Source organism: Artemia sp. Qi Xiang Cuo, chromosome 19 (assembly GCF_049724085.1).
Source record: "Artemia sp. Qi Xiang Cuo chromosome 19, ASM4972408v1, whole genome shotgun sequence".
Lineage (NCBI taxonomy): Eukaryota > Metazoa > Arthropoda > Branchiopoda > Anostraca > Artemiidae > Artemia > Artemia sp. Qi Xiang Cuo.
This window is the reverse complement of record NC_142812.1, coordinates 42363557-42383289: the sequence shown is the minus strand read 5'-3', so window position 1 is coordinate 42383289 and position 19733 is coordinate 42363557. Positions and strand designations below refer to the sequence as shown.

Genomic DNA, 19733 nt, shown 5'->3' with positions numbered 1-19733 from the left:
TTATGTGTAATTTTAGGAAATTTAGCTCATTGATTTCCCTTGATATACGCTCGATAATTCTCTTGGAAGTCCTTGCCAAAATTTCTAAGCTTTTTTTCCTTTCCATTCTTAATTGCCTGTCGAGGTCACTTACTAACGATATAGATTTGTCCGACATGTGTAGTAACCTTTCATTTTTTTCCGTTAAATAATCTATCTGATGAAGAATGCTTCTTACCTTTTTTACATTGCTAGTCCTGTGACACATCCTATTGTTTTTTCCCAAAAGTGGTAATAGACTTCGTTTGTTTCGTTTCTTTTTATCCTTTAATAATGATTCAAGTATTTTGAGAATTCCATTTCCTTCACTTAATTCTAAATGTAATAGTTTGCACTTATCTACTTATTACATATTCCTTTAGGTCATGTATGTCTCTGAGTTCTGTGAAATTCTTTTTTACCTTTTATAAGTCTATATTGACTATTTTTTGCATAATTTTAATATTTTCTATATTTGAAATAATCAAATTCCGATCGTCTAAATCAGATCTGAGGCTTTCTGTAGTAACATACAATGTTACCTGATGTATTCCTTTAACTGGGAAGATCTGACCAATCTCCTTGAACGCTATTTGGCTATGTATTTCTGTTTCCTTAAGCAATATCCCTCTTGTAAACAAGGTCAGCAAAACAACCAGGGTTCCAACCATTTTTGCTGAAATAGTTTTATGTCCTTTAGTTACCTTTTAATATGACAGGCTACACGTGTATTTTATTTAAAACTTTGGAAGGTTCTACAATCTTACATACTCATGATACTATTTGCAGTGAGAAAGTTAAATGTCTTATTTTATGGTACGCTCATACTTGTGATATTTGCCCTCCTTACTCTCAGTGTTTTGATATGGTTATTAAGCCTTACCCAGAGTATATCCCTTGTGGTATGAGGCTTTCATTTTGTGGTAGACGCTTGCATTTTCATAACGACTTTAGTTCAGATATACTTAAATATTCTGTTCTTAGTGTTGCAGAACTTGATAAAGGAGATCTTTGCTTATATCCATGCTTTCTCCCTCTTGTTTTACAGTAATTTGCTTATATTATGTCTAGTTTAAAGTGTATTGTCTTTTTAACAAGTGACGGGAAGATAATTTTACACACACACAATAGTGTTTCCTTGGTCCTAACCGACAATTTAAGGATTTGGAACATTTCATCCCGTGAACATCACCCACTTAATCACCGGTATATGGTTTTGGTCCTTGCTGGAATTTCATTATTTACCCTCGAAGACTTTCATACTGATCTTGCGAGAAAATAAACTAAAATAAACTCTGTTGGGGTCGCTGATTTTGAAGGGTTTTGTTCTCCTCTAGAGGATACTGGTTTGGAGCGGCTATTTGAAAGTTTACATTTTTAATTAGGTAATTTTGTTAACTATTCAGGTTTTGTTATTTTTCCACCGAAAAAATCCTTTAAACTGGTATCTTTATAATTTAAGAGTTTTGATTTAGCTTTTCTTTCATGGATAAATCTTCCTTTTTCGTAATTATCAACTGTTTGCACCGAAGTATTTCCTTCCGAATTGTCATTTATTTCCTCAATGCTTATTTCGTCCACGGGTTGTAATTGAGGCTCTGGTAATCTCAATTCTGTGTCTGTTCCTGCGTTACCAGAACCATTCCCCTCACTCTAAGTCGTAATTTAAGGTTGGTTTTAAGTTGCCTTATATTTACTAACCTGCGTTTACAAGTTTTTAACTCCTGTAGCAAAAAGACGTTTTTATATAATTCGATAACACTAGATAAGGTCCCCTATATGAATAATTTTTTGATTAGCTTTCTTGAATGAAATATACTAAATTATTAGGGAAGATTTTTATTTTCAATATTTTTTGGTTGTATTGTGCCGCTTGGCCTTTTCGGGCCCTTTTTAATTCAATAATAAATATTTGTCGGCTGACAATTACCTCTTGAACGAGATTAAATACCCGTTGATCTTCAGAACAGAACCCCTCCCTTGGATTAGCAAAAATGTTGTCAAATACTGATTTCGTTTCGAAACCATGAAGTAGAAAAAAGGGTGTATATTTTCTGCTAGCATCTATACTAGTGTTTAACGCTAATTGCATGAATAGTAAGAATTCACTCCAAGTTCCTCAATGCGTCTCCTCGTGATAGTGAGTTAGTATTCTTTTTACACATTTTACTCCATTTTATGCTAATCCATTAGATTGGGGGTTTCTTGGCGATGAATGTATAATTTTGAATCCTAACTCTTTGGCCATTTCATTAAGTGGTCATTCACACGGGGCTTAGGCGTAGTTGTAGTCACGCCTAGGTTCCAAGCTTTTCTGTTCACACGGAGCGTTCTATTTTGAATCTGATTCTACGAGACCGACCAATCGTGGCTTACAAATTTGGCACAAGAATTGAAAGTTGAAAAATATGGGTGAGGAGGTTCAAGACTTATCGTTTTTGTGTAGAGTTTTGTCTGGATTGTGCCTATATATGCTTATGGCAAGCCAAGCTGGGAAAACAAAAAGGATATGGACAAGGGAAGTCTTCAAAGAGCCAGGAAGATTGTTTGAAAGCCAAGTCCAGCTAATAAATCAAAAGGATTATTTCAAGGATACTGAATATTATTATGACTATATGAGAATGTATCCAGCAGAATTCAATTTTCTCTGTGAGAGGCTTAGTCCAGCTCTTGAAAAGAAGACCACAAATATGAGGCAACCCATTCCTGTCAAAGTCAAGATTGCTGTATTAATAAGGTGAGGCTTTTTATTGAACTTCCTACTGGACCAGATGAATATTTTTTTGTTACAAGTAATAATATAGTAAAATTAATACATACTATCAAAACAAATGTTTGTTAGGGCTGTTTTTTCACTCATCATTGTGCTAAGATCTATTATCTTTTGTCAGAAAACACTTAAAAGTAAAATCTTTGAACTAGGATCTTACTTATTATGTTCTTTTTATACCAACGTCTTTAATCATTATGATCTGATCAGTGGTCTGAGGACAATGATGAGTATATCATCAAAGTTATCTGATCATTGTTCTATTTGGCAGCAAATTTGACTTCATGCAAAATATTATAGAAAATTATTTGGTTAGTTTCTTATTTGAATTTATCATAGAACCTGTTTCTTTAGATAAAATATGTCATTACACATAAATGGCCTGAATCATGTTCCTAGCTTCACTTTATTGTTTGGCTTTCCAGTGCTAGAATTTGATTTTAAGCATTAGTGTTCATGGGCACCCATAAGCTGAATGCCTGGGGGGGGGGCAATCCTTGTCTAATTGGTACTTTTAATGCTATATAATAGAAATTTCAGAACAAAAATATAAAAATAAGGCAGCATCATTCAACCAGGGGGGGGGGGGCAGGTGCCCCCCATATGGGTGCCCATGTTAGTGTTGGAATAATTTTCAGTCAAGGATTGCTCTTGTTTAAGTATAGTAGAGAAGCATTTAACCAGTTTGAACATTGGATAGCCTAGTATAGGACAGGAACTGATCAAATAGATCTATCAAAATATTTTCCATATAATACATTTTCTAAATATAATTTTTACTTTTTCATAATTACACCCCATATCCCTCCACCTGATGGAGACAAATATGGCTCTTTCTGTGTATAAAATTTGCTGATTAAAAAAAATGGCTTTTTTAATCAAATCTCATGATATATTCCATTCTTACCTACATTGTTTTGGCCCTAGACCTACACTTTCTTTAACTAAATTTCTTTATTTCCATCCCTCGGTGTCTCAATTTTATTAGACACTTCTAATCAATTAAATCTGTGTGCATTACACTGGACTTGACTTGGTGTGAATATCCCATTTCTATATTAGTTTCAGGGCATTAGTTTCTGCAATGATAACATACAATAAACTTGTTTAGATATATGACTATTGAAGGACCTGTAGAGAAGGAAACATGTTAAGAAACCAATTCATATTTCATAATATCCAGAATAATTGGAGGTAATGCATCTTGCATGCAATTCTGCTACTCTTAACCCCCACCCCCTCTAATGTGCAAATATATAGCCAAACTATATTTTTACCATCTATTCTCCCAATAGGTCTCTCTAGTTCCAACCCATGTACCTGTAACTTGAATCAACTGTGACAAAACAAGAACCATAAAAACAAGTGTTAGGTGGCAGAATGTGTCAGAAATATATAACTAAGGTTATATATAGGTATTCTCAGGGGAGTTGGGGGTAAAGTATGAAATATATTGATTTAATTGCTTTGCTTGCTTTGCTTTTGTGTTGTTTGCTTATGCTTATGCACTTTATTTATAGGTGTTGGGTCTCCATTAAATAATTGAATTCAACTCTTTACCCAAAGATAGAATAAATTACATGGTGTCAGAATGGACAGCACACCCTATCCAACAATTGATTGGTCGTCAGCCAATCTCAAAGCCTCGTGGAAGCGATTTCGCCAGCATGCTGAACTGATGTTCACAGGACCCTTGTCCGGAAAAGCTGATGCTGTGAAGTGCTCCTACTTGCTGATATGGGTAGGACAAAAAGGCCGAGATATATTTAACACATTCCAGATTCCAAAAGTAGACAAAAATAAAGTGGATGTATATCTGAGAAAATTCAGTGAGCATGTTGAACCCAGTTCCAATCCCATATTTTCCCGATTCGTTTTTCACAAACGAAATCAGAAAGAAGGAGAGACAATTGAATCATATGTGACATCTCTGAAGTTACTGGCCCTCGAGTGTAGTTTCGGAGATAGTTCGGACGAAATGGTGAGAGACAGACTGGTGTTTGGAGTACAGAGTGACCGGATAAGAGAAAGACTATTAAGTGAAGGTGGAATGCTTACACTAGCAAAAGCTATTGATATTAGCCGTGCAATTGAAACAGTTGTGGAGACCCATGCACAGATGAGAAATGAACAAAGTACTAGTGCTGTAAAGCAAGAAGTGGAAGCCATACGCAAACAAAAAGTGTTGCCAAAGACAATGACGCCAAACTGTTACTTCTGTGGGAACCAGTACTCCCGCAAACACAAATGCCCCGCAAAAGGGAAGATCTGTTCCAAGTGTTGGAAGCCAAATCATTTTGCAAAGGTTTGCAAAAGCAGGTGTGTCAACGAAATTGAAGCCCTGCCATCTGATAATGAAGGAAACAATGAATACTTCATCGAGTCTGTTGACAGCAGAACCGATTCAGTCCAAAAGCCGATGATTAAAGTTAACCTACCTGAATACCGACAAGAAATAACCTTCAAAATTGATACAGGGGCTGATGCAAACGTTCTCCCAGCAAGTGAATTTAGATCCCTAAAACCAAGACCTACCTTGCTTCCCAACAAAAATATCCTGACAAGCTACAGTGGATGCAGCCTTGAAGTACTTGGAATGGCACAGATTGTGATTCAGTATAAGGACCAAGAACCGCCGGTCCATGTGTTCCATGTTGTTGAAACCCACAAAGGACCAATCCTTAGTAGACAAACGAGCAAACAGATGAACTTGATCAAGTTTGTGCTTAGCATGTCATGTAGCATGACTGATGACCCAGCCACGGTTTCAACCAGACCTGAAGTACGACAGATCCTCGAGGAATATGATGATGTCTTCCAAGGTATTGGGACGTTGCCCGGAAATTGTCACATTTACCTGAAGGAAGGATCTGTTCCGACAGTCCAGCCACCAAAAAGAGTTCCGTATGCCCTTCAGCCAAAGCTAAAAGAAGAACTAGACAGATTAGAAAATCTTGGCATCATAGAGAAGGTACAAAAACCGACAGACTGGGTGAATTCGATTGTCCTTGTAAAGAAACCAGATGGAAAAATCCGAATTTGTCTAGATCCAGTGGACTTAAACAAATGTATCAAGCGTCCTTACCACCCCATTTCTAGCTTTGATGATGTAGCAGTGAGATGTGCTGGAGCAGAAATATTTTTCAAAACCAATGCTAGAAATGGTTACTGGTCAATGGTTTTAGACGAGGAATCTGCTGACCTCACTACATTCAGCACAACATTTGGAAGATACCGCTTCAAGAGATATCCTTTCGGGCTCATATCAGCCCAGGATGAGTACCAAAAACGAATGGAAGAGGCGTTTGAAGGTATTGACATTGGTCTGATTGTAGATGATGTTGCTGGAATGGCTGAAAGTACAACAGATCATGATAGAAAACTAAGGACAGTTATGCAGAGGGCTCGTGAAAAAGGCATCAAGTTCAATAAAGAGAAATGCCTTTTTGATGCCGTAGCCATTCCCTACTTTGGACATATGCTGACAAAGGGAGGTATGGAACCAGACCCTAACAAAATTAAGGCACTGAAAGAAATGCCAGCCCCCAAGAACAAAGATGAATTGCAGACTCTTCTAGGGATGTACAACTATTTGTCGAGGTACATTCCTGGCCTCTCTACCCTAAACCAGCCACTTAGGGACCTGGCCAAAGCAAAGGAGTTCAAGTGGAAAGTAGTACACAACGATGCCCGAGTCAAAATCCAGGAAGCCATTTGCAGCAACCTCGCCTATTTTGATACCAAAAGTGCCCAGGTGGAAGTGATAACAGACGCATCAAAACACGGGCGAGGTGCTCAACTGGTTGCGGATCACGCCACAGTAGCCTTTGCTTTTAGATCTCTTAGTGACACAGAAAAATGGCACTCACAAATCGAGAAGGAGTTTCTGGGAATTGTGTTTGCCTGCACACATTTCCATCAATATATTTGTGGTAGAAAGATCACTGTGACAACGGATCACAAACCTTTAGAGGCGATATTGTCCAAACCAATAAATAGGGCACCACCCCGATTGCAAAGAATGATGCTAGTGCTCCAGCAGTATGAACTGTCATTCCAGTATCTTCCCGGCAAAGAAATCCCGGTAGCTGATGCCTTATCACGAATGCACTTACCTGACCAAGACCCAGAAATTCAAATTGAAGGAGAAGTAGCCATCCATGCGTTCTTTAGAGATATTCCAGTAAGCAGAAACAAACTAGAGGAAGTCCGTGAGGAAACCCTAAGAGATGTTGAGCTGAAAACACTGTCAGACATCGTCGAATCTGGCTGGCCTAATGACCAAAAAGATGTACCATCTATCGTTCTTCCATTCTGGAACTACAGAGACGAGCTGGTTATCAACGATGGTATTATACTGAAAGGCGAACGCATTGTCGTGCCTAAGGCACTGCATGGAGACATACTGCGACAGCTTCATTCGTCACACGTTGGCATTGTGAAAACAAAAGAAAGAGCTCGTGGCTCTGTATTTTGGCCTAACATCATGAAAGATATCATGCAGCTAGTATCTGGTTGCGAAATATGCGCCATGCATCAAATGGATCAACAGAAAGAGCCCTTGATATCTTTAGAGGTTCCCCAGTATCCATTCCAACACGTAGGCCTGAACGTCTTTACATTCAGTGGTATGGAATACCTAATCACTGTAGACTATTATAGTAGATTTTTCGAGGTGGATAAACTTGCCATTTCAAACTCACAGCAAGTGATCTCGAAATTAAAAATGCATTTCGCCAGATATGGTATACCAGAGAAGATTACTTTAGACAATGGGCCACAATTTAGCTCAGAGCAGTTTCGAACGTTTGCAGCATCCTGGGATATCAACCACGTCACATCGAGTCCCCGATACCCACAGTTCACTGGGATGAGCGAGAATGCGGTCTAGACGGCAAAACGAATCAAGACGAAAGCGACAGAAAGCCAAACAGATCCATACATTGCATTGCTGGAATACCGAAACACCCCAGTTGATGGAGCATACACACCGGTTCAGCTGCTCATGAGCAGGAAAACCCGGTCGATGGTCCCAGCGCTGCCATCCCATCTGCAGCCGAAAATAATTGCGAAGCCGGTTTTCGAGAAAGCAAGAGAGAAAGCTCAGGCTAGACAGCAGAGAGCTCACAACAAGACCGCCAAAGAGCTGAAAGAATTGAGCATAGGAGAGAAAGTATGGGTGAAATTTGATGAAAATAGTAGATGGCACAAGGGCGTAGTCGAGAAGAAGTTGAGACAACAAGAGCGCTCTTACCTGGTGCAGCTGCAAGACAACAGTACTCTTCGGAGAAACAGGCGCCACCTACGTCACAGATCAGAACCAGTTATAGCCGAGCCGGCGCCTATACCATCCCACCCATTACATACAGGCCGTGTTACCCAGTGCCCTGAACTACATACTTACCCGGATGGAACAGCGACAGTTGGAGCTAGTACGCCGCCTGTCGCAGACCGATCCTGTGCCGAGTTGAACAGCAGTACTGACGAAGAAACCCCGTCAATAGTCAAAGATGATGATTTCACGGTGGCCGAACGCCCACACGTCAGGGGGGAGGAGGAAAGAGCATTAAGTCTACGATGTCAGTCAACTACTGATACAGTCATACCCCCTGTGACCAGCGCTGAAGCCCCGCCAGATGCAGGAAGAGTCACTCGCTCAGGTAGACTTTCCAAACCACCTGCGCGTATGAACCTGAGCATTGACCGTCACGTTGATATCCACCTCCGTCCAGTCTGGCAGTGATGGAAGCCATTTCTACATGAGAAAGAAGATGAAATATATTGATTTAATTGCTTTGCTTGCTTTTGTATTGTTTGCTTATGCTCATGCACTTTATTTATAGGTGTTGGGTCTCCATTAAATAATTGAATTCAACTCTTTACCCGAAGATAGAATACATTACAAAGTATAGTAGGGCTGCATGCAAAATGTGTAAGCTCTAATTATTCTGCATATTATGAAGCATGAAATGTTTTTATAACATGTTTCCTACTCTAGACTTATACCTTTGAGTTTTAAAGGTTTTTCTTGGCTCAATACTCCAGAACCTACATTGGAGATGAACAAACTTGAATTGAATAATATTATCAATGAAGCAAAAGCTTCAGATTAGAATAAAGACACTCAGTTAAAATATATTCTTGAAAAGCATCAGGTTGATCAGGAGAAATTGTTAGTGCTGCTGCCATGACTAAAGGATAATAAAAAGTTCAAACTTGGAACATCTCTAGCTTCCTCTTATTTTGAAAAAGGTATTAAGGTTTTGGAAGACAAGCCACTAAAATGGTATCTGGCATGCAGGAACTCTCTTACCTTACAAGACTTGCTAAACTGAAACTGCCAATGCTTGTATACAAGAGAAGAAGAGATGGTGCCATTCTTACCAACAAAAGCCAACATTCTCTCAGTGCAGTTTCCTGTTTTTGGTTGAAATTTAAGAACCAGAAGTCATTGGCTGAAACTTGTAAAGCATTCTATTTTAACCAGAGTCCACACTTAATTTGTTCCCTCAAGAACTGTAAATTATTGGAACAAAGTCTTTGAAGATATAGCTACTGCTGACTGCTTGATACTTTCAAATAAAGGCTGGATGCTGAGTGTTCCTTGAGGGAATGAAAACTTGACTAGGAAGCTATTGTTCATCCGCCTGCACCGGGCCACTAAACAATTTATGGATCATCAGCTTTTGAGCTTCACAAGGAAAAATCCATAGATTGCTCCAAGCTATGGTATGTTCATTTTTAGCTAGCCAATTAATAATAAAAAAACTAGTTTACCCAAACCTGAATTTACTTCCTCCTTAACTGTATGTGTCTTGTTTGACATTTAATCCCAGTGCTTGTATCTGTGCCTTGGTTTTCTTCATTAATGACTTTCACAGGCACCTTTTTTGTAACGAATTTGAATGCCAATAATAATTTATTTCAAAATTGTATTCAAATCTACTTTTCTTTTGCAGGTATCTTGCTGAGGGAAAGTCCCAAAGATCTGTCAGCTATGACTTCAGGATTGGCCGTTCGACTGTGAGCCACATTCTTTGAGAAACAGCACTAGCTATAGTGTCCTCTTTTGAAAGTGAATATCTACCAAAGCCAAATCAAGTCATTCTGGAAAAGTCCATGTCAGGATTTTTGACATACTGGAACCTCCCTAACTGCTTTGGTGCCATTGATGGTAAACATGTTGAAATTCAATGCCCAGGAGGATCTGGATCAGAATTCTACAACTACAAAAATTATTTTTCCATTGTTTTAATGGCTTTATGCGATCCCAATTACAAGTTTTTTTTATGTTGATATAGGAGCTCCTGGGAGTGAAAGTGATGGGTCAATTTTCAAGTCTAGTTCTTTATTTTCTTCCCTGGAAAACTCAAGTTTTCCAGTTCCTGAAGATCGACCTTTGCCTGGGAATAGTGAGCCATTCCCTTGAAAAGGTACTTAATGAGACCATATCCATCCAAGAGTGCTGATAAAGAGCAAAGAATATTCAATTACCGACTATCCCGAGCAACAAGAATTATAGAAAACTCTTTCGGAATTTGGCATCCAAGTGGAGAGTCTTTCGGCAGCCAATAAATGCAAGAGTTGATAATGCAAAATTATTCATAAAAACTACAATAATTCTCCACAATTTCTTAAGATCACGTGACTGGGCGAAATCCCCAGCAGCAAGATTTATTAACCCTAACATAGCTGATCAGCAAGACAGAGAAGATTGGCGCTATATTACAGCCAATGACACTGGGTACAGAAGTCTCAGGCGTGTTTCAACCAATTTTTCCTCAAGGGATATTACCCAAATGAGAGGCAATTTAAAAGACTACCTTCTAACAGAAAATGAACGAGTGCCATGTCAGGATGAATATGTTGACCAGCGTTTAACATGGTAAAGGACAACGTCATTTATATTTGTTTGTTTGTTTCTAGTTTTGCCATTGTTAAAACTATCATTTACTAATGTATAAATGGAACTATTTGAATTCTTTTTTTCTTATTGATAAGACCCTAAGTATTTCGCTACTTACCCATTTAAAGCAGTTTATTTAATTTTTTTCCTTTCTCCGCAGTTCAGGCTCTTTAGTTGGCCATCTGGGACTCCTCGAAGTCTCATTTTTCTCCTCAATCTCTCTGTCTCACTAAAAGTATAATTTTTTTCTTCTTCAGTTTGAACAATATACACCTGGCCTATTACTACTTCTCACTCTGAACCTGGTAGACCCTGATTGTCAAGCTGCAGGAGAATAGCAAAATTTATAAGCTTAAATACCATTTAATAATTAGATTACAATCACTTAATTCTTAAAAGTAGCAAAAAATCAAATACACAGAAATATTTACATAAAACACGCTAGGGGAGTGCAAAATCACTGCTTTTTATGAACGACTGCAAGGCGGCAGTTCTACAATATTAAATTCAACTTGATTGAAAACTCTAATAATTTTCTCCTTCACAATGGCCCTTTTTCTTGGGTCGAGCCTTGAGTATCTGCTGTGGATAAAATCAGCAAAACGCCTTGCATCATTGTCTACTTGTGGTTCTTGGGTGGCAAGTCTAGCCTCCATGAAGACATGAGCTTTATCAACAAAATTTGATATTTTATTTTGGATTATAGAAAACTCAGCTTCAGGGCCAAGTTTCTTTCTTTTAACACCAGCTTTAGATGTTGATGATGTGGATGGAGATGTAGATGGTTCTACAGGCTGTGGAGTGGCGGCTGTAGGCGCAGTTGTTTGGAAAACGTTGTTAAAAGTTATATCTGGGATGGAGGTTATTGGGGAATTAGGTCTTGGATACTTTTTGGATAGCTCTTCTGTAGAGTGTATATCTTCTTCAAAAGTATCTACATTTGACAGACGGCAGTTAACCTGAAAATATAGAAACCATTAGACTCAACTAGTGTTGTAACTGGTAAAATTAGGTTTTAACGTACTTTACAGTAATTTTATGGACTCCCTTAAATTGACATTCTACCTATTTTATGTAAATTACCTAACATACATATTTTACTGGTGCCTTACATATTTTACTGACATTATGCCACAAACAACATTCATTTAGGTACTAGAACTTTAATTTCCATTCAAATGAGCCCTTCTCCCATATTCTAGGACCACTGGGTCGATACGATCGCCCCCGGGAAAGAAAAAAAACACGTATCCCTACTTCTGGCAAAAAATTTAAAATTCTACATTTTTGAAGATAGGAGATTTAAATCTCAACAGTAGGTGTCTCTAATCTCTTGAATCTGATTGTGTGATTTTCATTAAGATTTTATGACTTTTAGCGGATGTGTCCCCCTTTTTCAGGACTAAGGCAAATAGTCTCAGGCATTGTAAATTTTGATGGATAGTGACTAAACTTGATAAAACCTATATATTTGAAATTATCATGAAAATCAGAGTCTTTTGATGTATCTATTGGTATCAAAATCCGTTTCTTAGAGTTTCAGTTACTATTGAGCCAGGCCACTCCTTACTTACAGTTTGTTACCACAAACTGATTTGAAACTTTATATGCCCCGAGGGCACAAGTTAAAACCCTTCCCCAAGCCTCCAAAGAGGGTTATGCTGACCCCAAAGCTCTGTTATTAGATTGTTGGACTATTATGAACAAATTGGCTATCTCAAAATTCTAATTGGATGTATTTGGGAAAAACAGAGGAGATGGGTGGGAAGAGCCATCCTGGCTCAGTGGTTGGTTTGCTGGGTTGGAAATCCTTTGTCCAAGGGGCACAGGTTCCATTCCTGTGGTGGCAAGTTATTTGGTTTGGGATGGGGGTCAATGGCCTGACTCTTTAAGCTCAGCCAGAATAATCTCAGCTCTAAATGGGTGCCTGGAGAAATCTGGGAAAGAGAAGCGGGAACAGTGTACAAAAGTACAGTCTGGCTGGCCCTCAAACCCCCATTGCAATTCCTGGCTGAAGGGCTACAAAACGGAGATCAGTACCACTGGTTGAGGTTCTAGTGCCGTCATATTTACTTACATACATCCTGTGTGGGGGTAGATGCCCTCTGATCACTTATGACTCTTAAGAAAGGAACTATAACTTCCAATTTTCAATCAACTGAGCTCGTTTTGAAGTTTATATGACCACCTATTCCATAAAAATCTTATATGCCCCCAGGACATAAGTCACAACACGTGCCCCTGGGGTCTGGGGGTTTGTTTAAATCCTGGAGTTTTTTTTTATCTAATATCTGAACTATTTTTGGAAAAATTGCTCTCTCAAAATAATTATCAAATGAATTTGGGGAATAAGTGTGTGGGGGTGGGGCTAGTTACCCTCCAATCTATTTCAACTCTTAATAAGTGAACTAGTCACTTAATAATGAACTTAATAGGTGAATGCCCCCAGGGCATAACTTACAACGCTTGCCCCCAGACTTTCCTAGAAAGATCTTCTTGTCTTTCTCTGCACAGCTGGATTTGCAGGACTCTCTTGAAAAGGGAACAACCTTTTTTAATAGGGAAATAGCCCTTGTAGCGTGTCCAGACAAGATGTTTTTTTGTTACAATGAGACAAGAGTCAATTTTTACTAGGCTGTCTCAACTACCAAAAGAGTAAAATATTTGAAAGGCTTCTTTTACCTTACTTCTTTCTTCAATGTGCTTTGCTATAAAACACATGTTGTCCCACAAGGGCCATACTTCTTATTTTACATACTGGCTGCCACTTTTGGCTTTTGAGAGCCGCTCTCTTCAGACCAGAGTTTTTCTAAGTCCTTGGAGATAACTGTGGTGTATTGTTTTCCAATCCACCTGAAAAAAAAAGATTATCAAAATCTTGTGATGGCTTTAATTTAATTATTGACTCTCAAAGAGGATAGAAATACAACATAAAAGAAATACAAAAGAACAGAATGTTTGGATTTTCAGTCAGACAGAAATACTGCATGTAATATAAAGTAATGAATTATCTTAGTTGTGAGTTTTAATATCCAAATAGAACATTGATCACATTAGCATCATAAGCTGTAGTCCTGAACCTTTTTGACACCCTAAAACATTCCTTAAATTGGTGATAAAATGTTTGACCCTTTTCAATAGAGCTAATTAAAATAATCACTTGAAGTTAATATAGGGTAACATCTAGTATAAACCCCATATTCATTAATGACTTGGTATTAAAACCAAAAGAAGCTTTTCCTTCAACCAAAATAAGGGAAAAGGGAATCAAAATTTGTGTGACCCTGTCACATTCCTCTAGTGTAAAAGCGTAGTTCTTTTGTAGCATCAGGTGTCTTATTACATCTGATACAGTAAAATCATCACATAAAGATGATATTAAATTCATTTTAATATTCAAATTCAGTATTTTAGTTTTTCCTTCAACAAGCAAAATTAATATTTTGTTTGCTCTAAGAAATTTATGAGATTTGTCACTTATTATGAGATTATACAAATTTTGAGTGATCATAATATATTTCAATCATTGCTATGTGCAAGAGTGAGGACAACCACTGCTAGGGTGCCACTGATATATTTTCAGATGATTAAAAGGGGTTTGTTGCCCAAAAAGTTGTTAAAACTAGATAAGGGGCTTCTGTGTAATAAATGACTGCAACAGCTATACATTACAGACAAAAATAGAGATTTGTTTTAAATGGAAAGTCAGCATTGCCTGAAAAATTATTCAATACTAATCATGCTTGCAAACTTTTGGCTGATCTATATGAACCTCTTCTCCATTCTTATGCAAATATATCTATCTAGTCTAAATACTTTTCCAAATCAATGACAATAAAATGTCACATGGAAACTGGACATCAATATGACCAGAAAAAAAACAACCATTTTAAAAAAGAAACACTTTTAAAAAAAGAGAAGCCAAGTCACATTTTCTGCAATTTTCAGTACTGTCCCATGGACAATATATTTTATTTAGGCAAATTAATTATGAGAAAAATATCAGCAAATCTCCACCAGCTCATTTGAGCAAAAATAAGTTATGATAGCACTATACCCATGGGTGGCATAGACTCTCTCTAAAATGCTTTGAAGAGAACAGGGATTTTAAAAAACGATTATACTGATCAGCCAGAAAAAGACTTGGTGGTAATTTTATAAACTTGGTCCTTTTTAAAGGAACATTTTCAACAAAGCAAATGCACAGCTTTTTTGTTGTTCATGGTCATCTAAAAAAATAATTAAATTGTATCAGATGTACTTAGATGTAAGATAGTTCAAATATTTTTAATCAAATGTGTGAAATGAGGGGAAAGGTTTTCCATCATAATCAATACAACCTGTAACACAAAAGTAAATCATATTTTTTGAAATTATAGCTAATTTTAACAGCAAGAAACAAAATCAATGTAAACAAACAATAGGAAAGTTCATGGAGAATAAACAATATGGGTCATATATTTAACCTATACAAAGGTGGCACAAGAAATGATATCAATAAGAATTTCATACTGGTTAATATTATTCAATAGTTAGTCTCCTTTTTAAAAATTTTGCCATCCTAAATTACATGGGTTATTCATCCTAAATTACTGGCTTATATCATTATACAAATGATATAAGCCTAGATAAGCAACTTACAGACAATAAATTCACTATTAGTCACTCTTCTCCAGTGGCATTGTTGAGGGGGGCAAGAGGGAGCAGTTGCCCACCCCCCAATAATTTGGAAAAAATATAACTTATTAAGAAGCTTCAAAACTGTTGCTCCTTTTAAGTTTCAGATTTTTAAGCCATTCCACACCGTCTCCCTCTAGAGGGTCCTGACCTTTGATGGCCTTTAAAATATGTATGTTATGAAAGTGAAACCTTGCAAACTAGATCTTCAGCTTAAATGAAGTACAACATTTTTTTTTTTTGCTTCAAAACTTTGCTCAATAAAAGTTTATAAGCTTTTAAGGATATGCAAATGCATTTCCTAAATAAAAAAAAAGAACATCAATACAGATTGAAATTCTACTCAAATAACAGGAATTGCATTTTCAGAACTAAAGCCAGAGAAAAAGAAACTCAACTGAAAATTAAGGTAAATATTGTTTTGTCAACATTTCAATTTCAACCTGTCATGTAGGCAAATTTCTAAGACTTAGGACTCAGAAAAGGGTTAACATAGAAGCTTGGCAGTACCTTCCCGCAGTGTTTTTGGCCATAAATTCATTACTGAAAGTTTCATTTTAATAGCCTAACCCCTTTCTAAGATAGTGAAAAGTAGCTAAACAAGAATTTTACCAACAGTTTTTCAAAATAATGGAAACTCATTGAATATGTACAATTCAGGGTATAAATAATATCTGCAGAAGCAGCGGGGGGGGTGAAGTTAATTTCTGACATAAATGAATGATAGGCCTATATTAGGATTCAAGATGCAATACTAATTCTAAATGAAGGCCTATGTTAATCAGAAATATAATATAAATGTAATTTGAGGTTAACCAGAAAATTACCAAACCCAATAAGCCTAGTAGTCTAAGCAATGCTATAATTATAGTTTTAAAAAATCAGAGTGAGTATACTTATTTAGTCTAGATCTGATACAACTGTTGTTTAAATTAAAAATTTAAGATAAAATAAGAAGCCATAGTGATAGGACATGATCAATCCTAAGCTCCAAACTTGAATGTTATCCATTCCTAAGAACCAACCTTTCTATTTACCCCAAAAAATTATTCTGTGGATCACTATTAGCCTACAGCATAGCCTATACAAGTTGAGCCTATCCAGTTCATATTCCACAGTGCAGGTAAGCTAGATAATGGTCCTGAATTCAACACTACATACATCCCAAGTGGTAACTGAAAATGCAGCTAAAGACTGGATGTTACCTTTCACCGAGTGACATCCCAATCACCTCCCATGCATTTTTCTTCATCAAAGTATTTTTGTAATTTTTTTGTTTTATCATATAGAAACCTTCTGTTCTCTACAGGCACAATAAATTCTTCAAGGAAATCAACTCTTATTCCATTCCATAAAATCACTTGTTCACCCTCCATTTCTGTCAAATTTCTTGCCATTATATATTAAACAGGATCTTGATGTAATTGGTTGAAACCTAATCTTAATTGTTGGTGACTTGGTCCAAATTGAACAATTATTACGCCTGGGACTGGACTCTGAGACCCGTGTGAACGAGAAGTTTTTGCCAAGTCGTAGTTGTAGCTGCGACTACGACTAAGCCCCGTGTGAATGACCACTAAGCACACAGTCATAGCACCAGCCAAAGACCTCAGGTCAAAATCAGTGATGGAATTTATAATAAAGGAAATCATATCCCATTTTGGAAATATGGATTTCCTACTGTCTGATAATGCCAAATGCTTTACAAGTAACACCTTTATGCAAATTTGTAGTTTTCCCGTGGTATGCATTGACCAGATATGAAATGGGTCGTCGGGGAAAATACTTTCTCTCAATTTAGGATATATATTGCTAACTTTATTCCTCCTTAAACATAGATCCCAATTCTTTACTGCCTCCTCAACTTGGCAGAACATATTTTCAAAAACACAACTTTGTTTTAACTTATTCAAAGTTTTTACCGTCCCTATGTGCGCTCCTAGGAAAAGGCTCGTATGCATAAGATTAATGATTCTTCTAATTAGTCTTTTTGGTAGGATGATTTTAAATTGATGCATCTGTTTCCTTTTTTCTGAGTCGTCTATTGCGTACAATATTCCTTCGACTAGGATCAACTGAAGATCTCTTAACCATTTTACAAGAAAAGGATTCCCTTCCCCTAAATTTGAAGTTTCTGGTCTGTTGTTAATTTGAGCTCTGCCCGAAACGTCAAATTTTGGAGATTCTTCCTGCGGCTTACCCCTCTTGGTGCCTAGGTTATGCGGGTATTCCAGACCCAGCCCAATTATCCATGCTAGTGACCTTTTCTATAGTCCTAGACTTCGCAAGCTCCACCGCACGAGCTTTTCGTATCCATAACTGCTCGTCCCTCCCCGAGTCTGAAAACCTGGAAGTTTTGGATTCGGCCCGATTATCCATAGTGCCAGAAGCTCCCATAGTAGTTCTGGTCTTTGCAAGTTCCGCCGTCAGAACTTGTCCTTTACAGGGTTCAATTTCACTCCCCTCTAAATTGACCTGCTGTCAGTAACACAAGCATGCGTACTGCCCTTTACTTTTACCTCTTTCAGTTTGCCGTGGATAGTCCCAGAGGCTAGGCATCCATCCCTGTACTCAGGATTGTTCCTTCTTATAGAAAGAAACTCTTTTTCAGTATTACTACTGAATTCATCCCCTTTCGATGGTTTGATAGCTCCGGGAATGTTTGAGCTACCCGTATTTGACTCACATCCCTCACAGGGCCTGGTCAAACCAGTCTGGCTCGACTGTTTATTTCTACCCTCTTTAGGCTTTTCATTATTTTTATTTGTATCTAGAAATATCTTAAGCTTAAAAGTTTATTTTTTAATTTAATTAGTTTATTGATTGCCACCCTAATTTTAGGATCTTTTAGCTGGAATCCCCTCATCTATTTTATACCTATTCCTAAAAAATCAATCGGTTCCTTGTCTCGTAATATAGCTAAATATTCTACTTTAACTCATCAAGATTAATTGACCTATTTATCTTAGCAAATTGCGAGTTAAGGTGACCCAAATAGTTTGAAGGTTTCCTGTTGGTCCTGGTGTGGTGATGTGTATACAAATCGTCGCCTAATGGAAACGCAATCCTATTTAATTTTGAGTGAAGATTCTTTGATCTTTCAAGATATGTTAGTGCTGCACAGTCTACAAATATGTGAGTTCTCGCGGCCCATAAATACCCTTTTTGGAAATGCTGTAGACTTTTTACTAAGGCAAAAAGTTCCTTGTTGTGGTTATCAAACCTTGAGGCTGCACCACTTAGAACCTTTGAATATGTTGCCACTGTTCGAAATCTATCTGTCGTTTTGCATTTTTGCATTAAAATTGAAGCAATACTTTTTTCCGAGGCATCTATGACAAGGTAAAATTCTTTGTCTTTATCTGGAAATTCTAAAAAAATACTATTTTGATTTAATAATTCTGTTTTTAATTTTTCAAAGGCTACGCTTTAATCTGGGCCGAAAATAAAAGGAACGTTTTTTCTAGTTTGTCGAATTAAAGGTTCGGCTAATTTTGCGTAATTATGATAGAATCTCCTGTAATAACCTGTTAAGCCTAGAAATTACCTAATTCCTGTGGCGTCACTTGGTGGTTCTAAGTTCTTTATAGCTTCTAATTTTTGTGCTTGTGGTTTCACTCCTTTTGTGGAGACTCGAAACCCTAACAAGTCACATTCTTCCGAAAAAAATTGAGAGTTATCAATACTAAGGCTTGGATTAAATTCTAAAGCTTGTTTCAAAGTTAGTTAAATCTGTTCCAAATTACCTTAAAAGTTTCCTGCCGTATGTTTTGTTAGTTCAACTGCATAACTTGTTAAAAATTACGAAATTTTTGGTAATTAGATCTGATTTAAAAATTCATCAAAAGCTCGGGGCGAGAAACCTGACCCTTGTGGCACGCGCTTAAATACATAAGAAATCCCTTTATTTGAGAAACTAAACTATATTTGGCTTTCTTCAGCTAAGTTACAGTGACTAAATCCATTTCTAATATCAATAGTTGAAATGAATTTGGTTTTATTAGATAGATCAGAAATGAGCTCTGAAATTCTTGAATACCCCACTGTGAGTCTTTTATTGCTTTATTTATTGCTCTTAAATCTATGAGAAACCGACTATTATTTTCATCCCACAAGTTTTTTGGTGGAATTTTCCCATCCGTTCCGGGTTTTCCTATGCAAAATATACGAGCTGTATATTCGGCACGTCTTATTTCAATTATTTCCAGTTTTATCACTTTGTTTTTGTGTTTTTGTTAACATTCTGTCATTAAAAATGGCAAAGGGAATTGTTTGACACACTTGATAGATATATATTAGTTTGTTTTTACCTTTTATCCTGGAAGGTAATTTTTCCCTACATCATAAGGTCCAGTTAGGAAG

General features: G+C 37.1%; 3 protein-coding genes across 3 annotated transcripts in view; 1 reads left to right on the top strand and 2 right to left on the bottom strand.

Annotated features, from left to right (window-relative positions):
* LOC148940863 (uncharacterized) overlaps positions 1-19733 on the bottom strand; it is a 226281-nt gene that overhangs the window by 140182 nt on the left and 66366 nt on the right. The window lies entirely within an intron of this gene.
* LOC148940865 (uncharacterized) lies at positions 2445-10755 on the top strand. Its single transcript, XM_089105247.1, has 2 exons — positions 2445-2755; positions 9748-10755. The coding sequence occupies exons 1-2, from the start codon at positions 2490-2492 to the stop codon at positions 9827-9829; spliced, it is 348 nt and encodes a 115-aa protein (XP_088961373.1). The 5' UTR covers positions 2445-2489; the 3' UTR covers positions 9830-10755.
* LOC148940864 (uncharacterized) lies at positions 11050-16749 on the bottom strand. The gene is made up of 3 exons (XM_089105357.1): positions 16577-16749; positions 13377-13547; positions 11050-11653 (listed from the first exon to the last, which is right to left on the bottom strand). The coding sequence occupies exons 2-3, from the start codon at positions 13413-13415 to the stop codon at positions 11162-11164; spliced, it is 531 nt and encodes a 176-aa protein (XP_088961483.1). The 5' UTR covers positions 13416-13547; positions 16577-16749; the 3' UTR covers positions 11050-11161.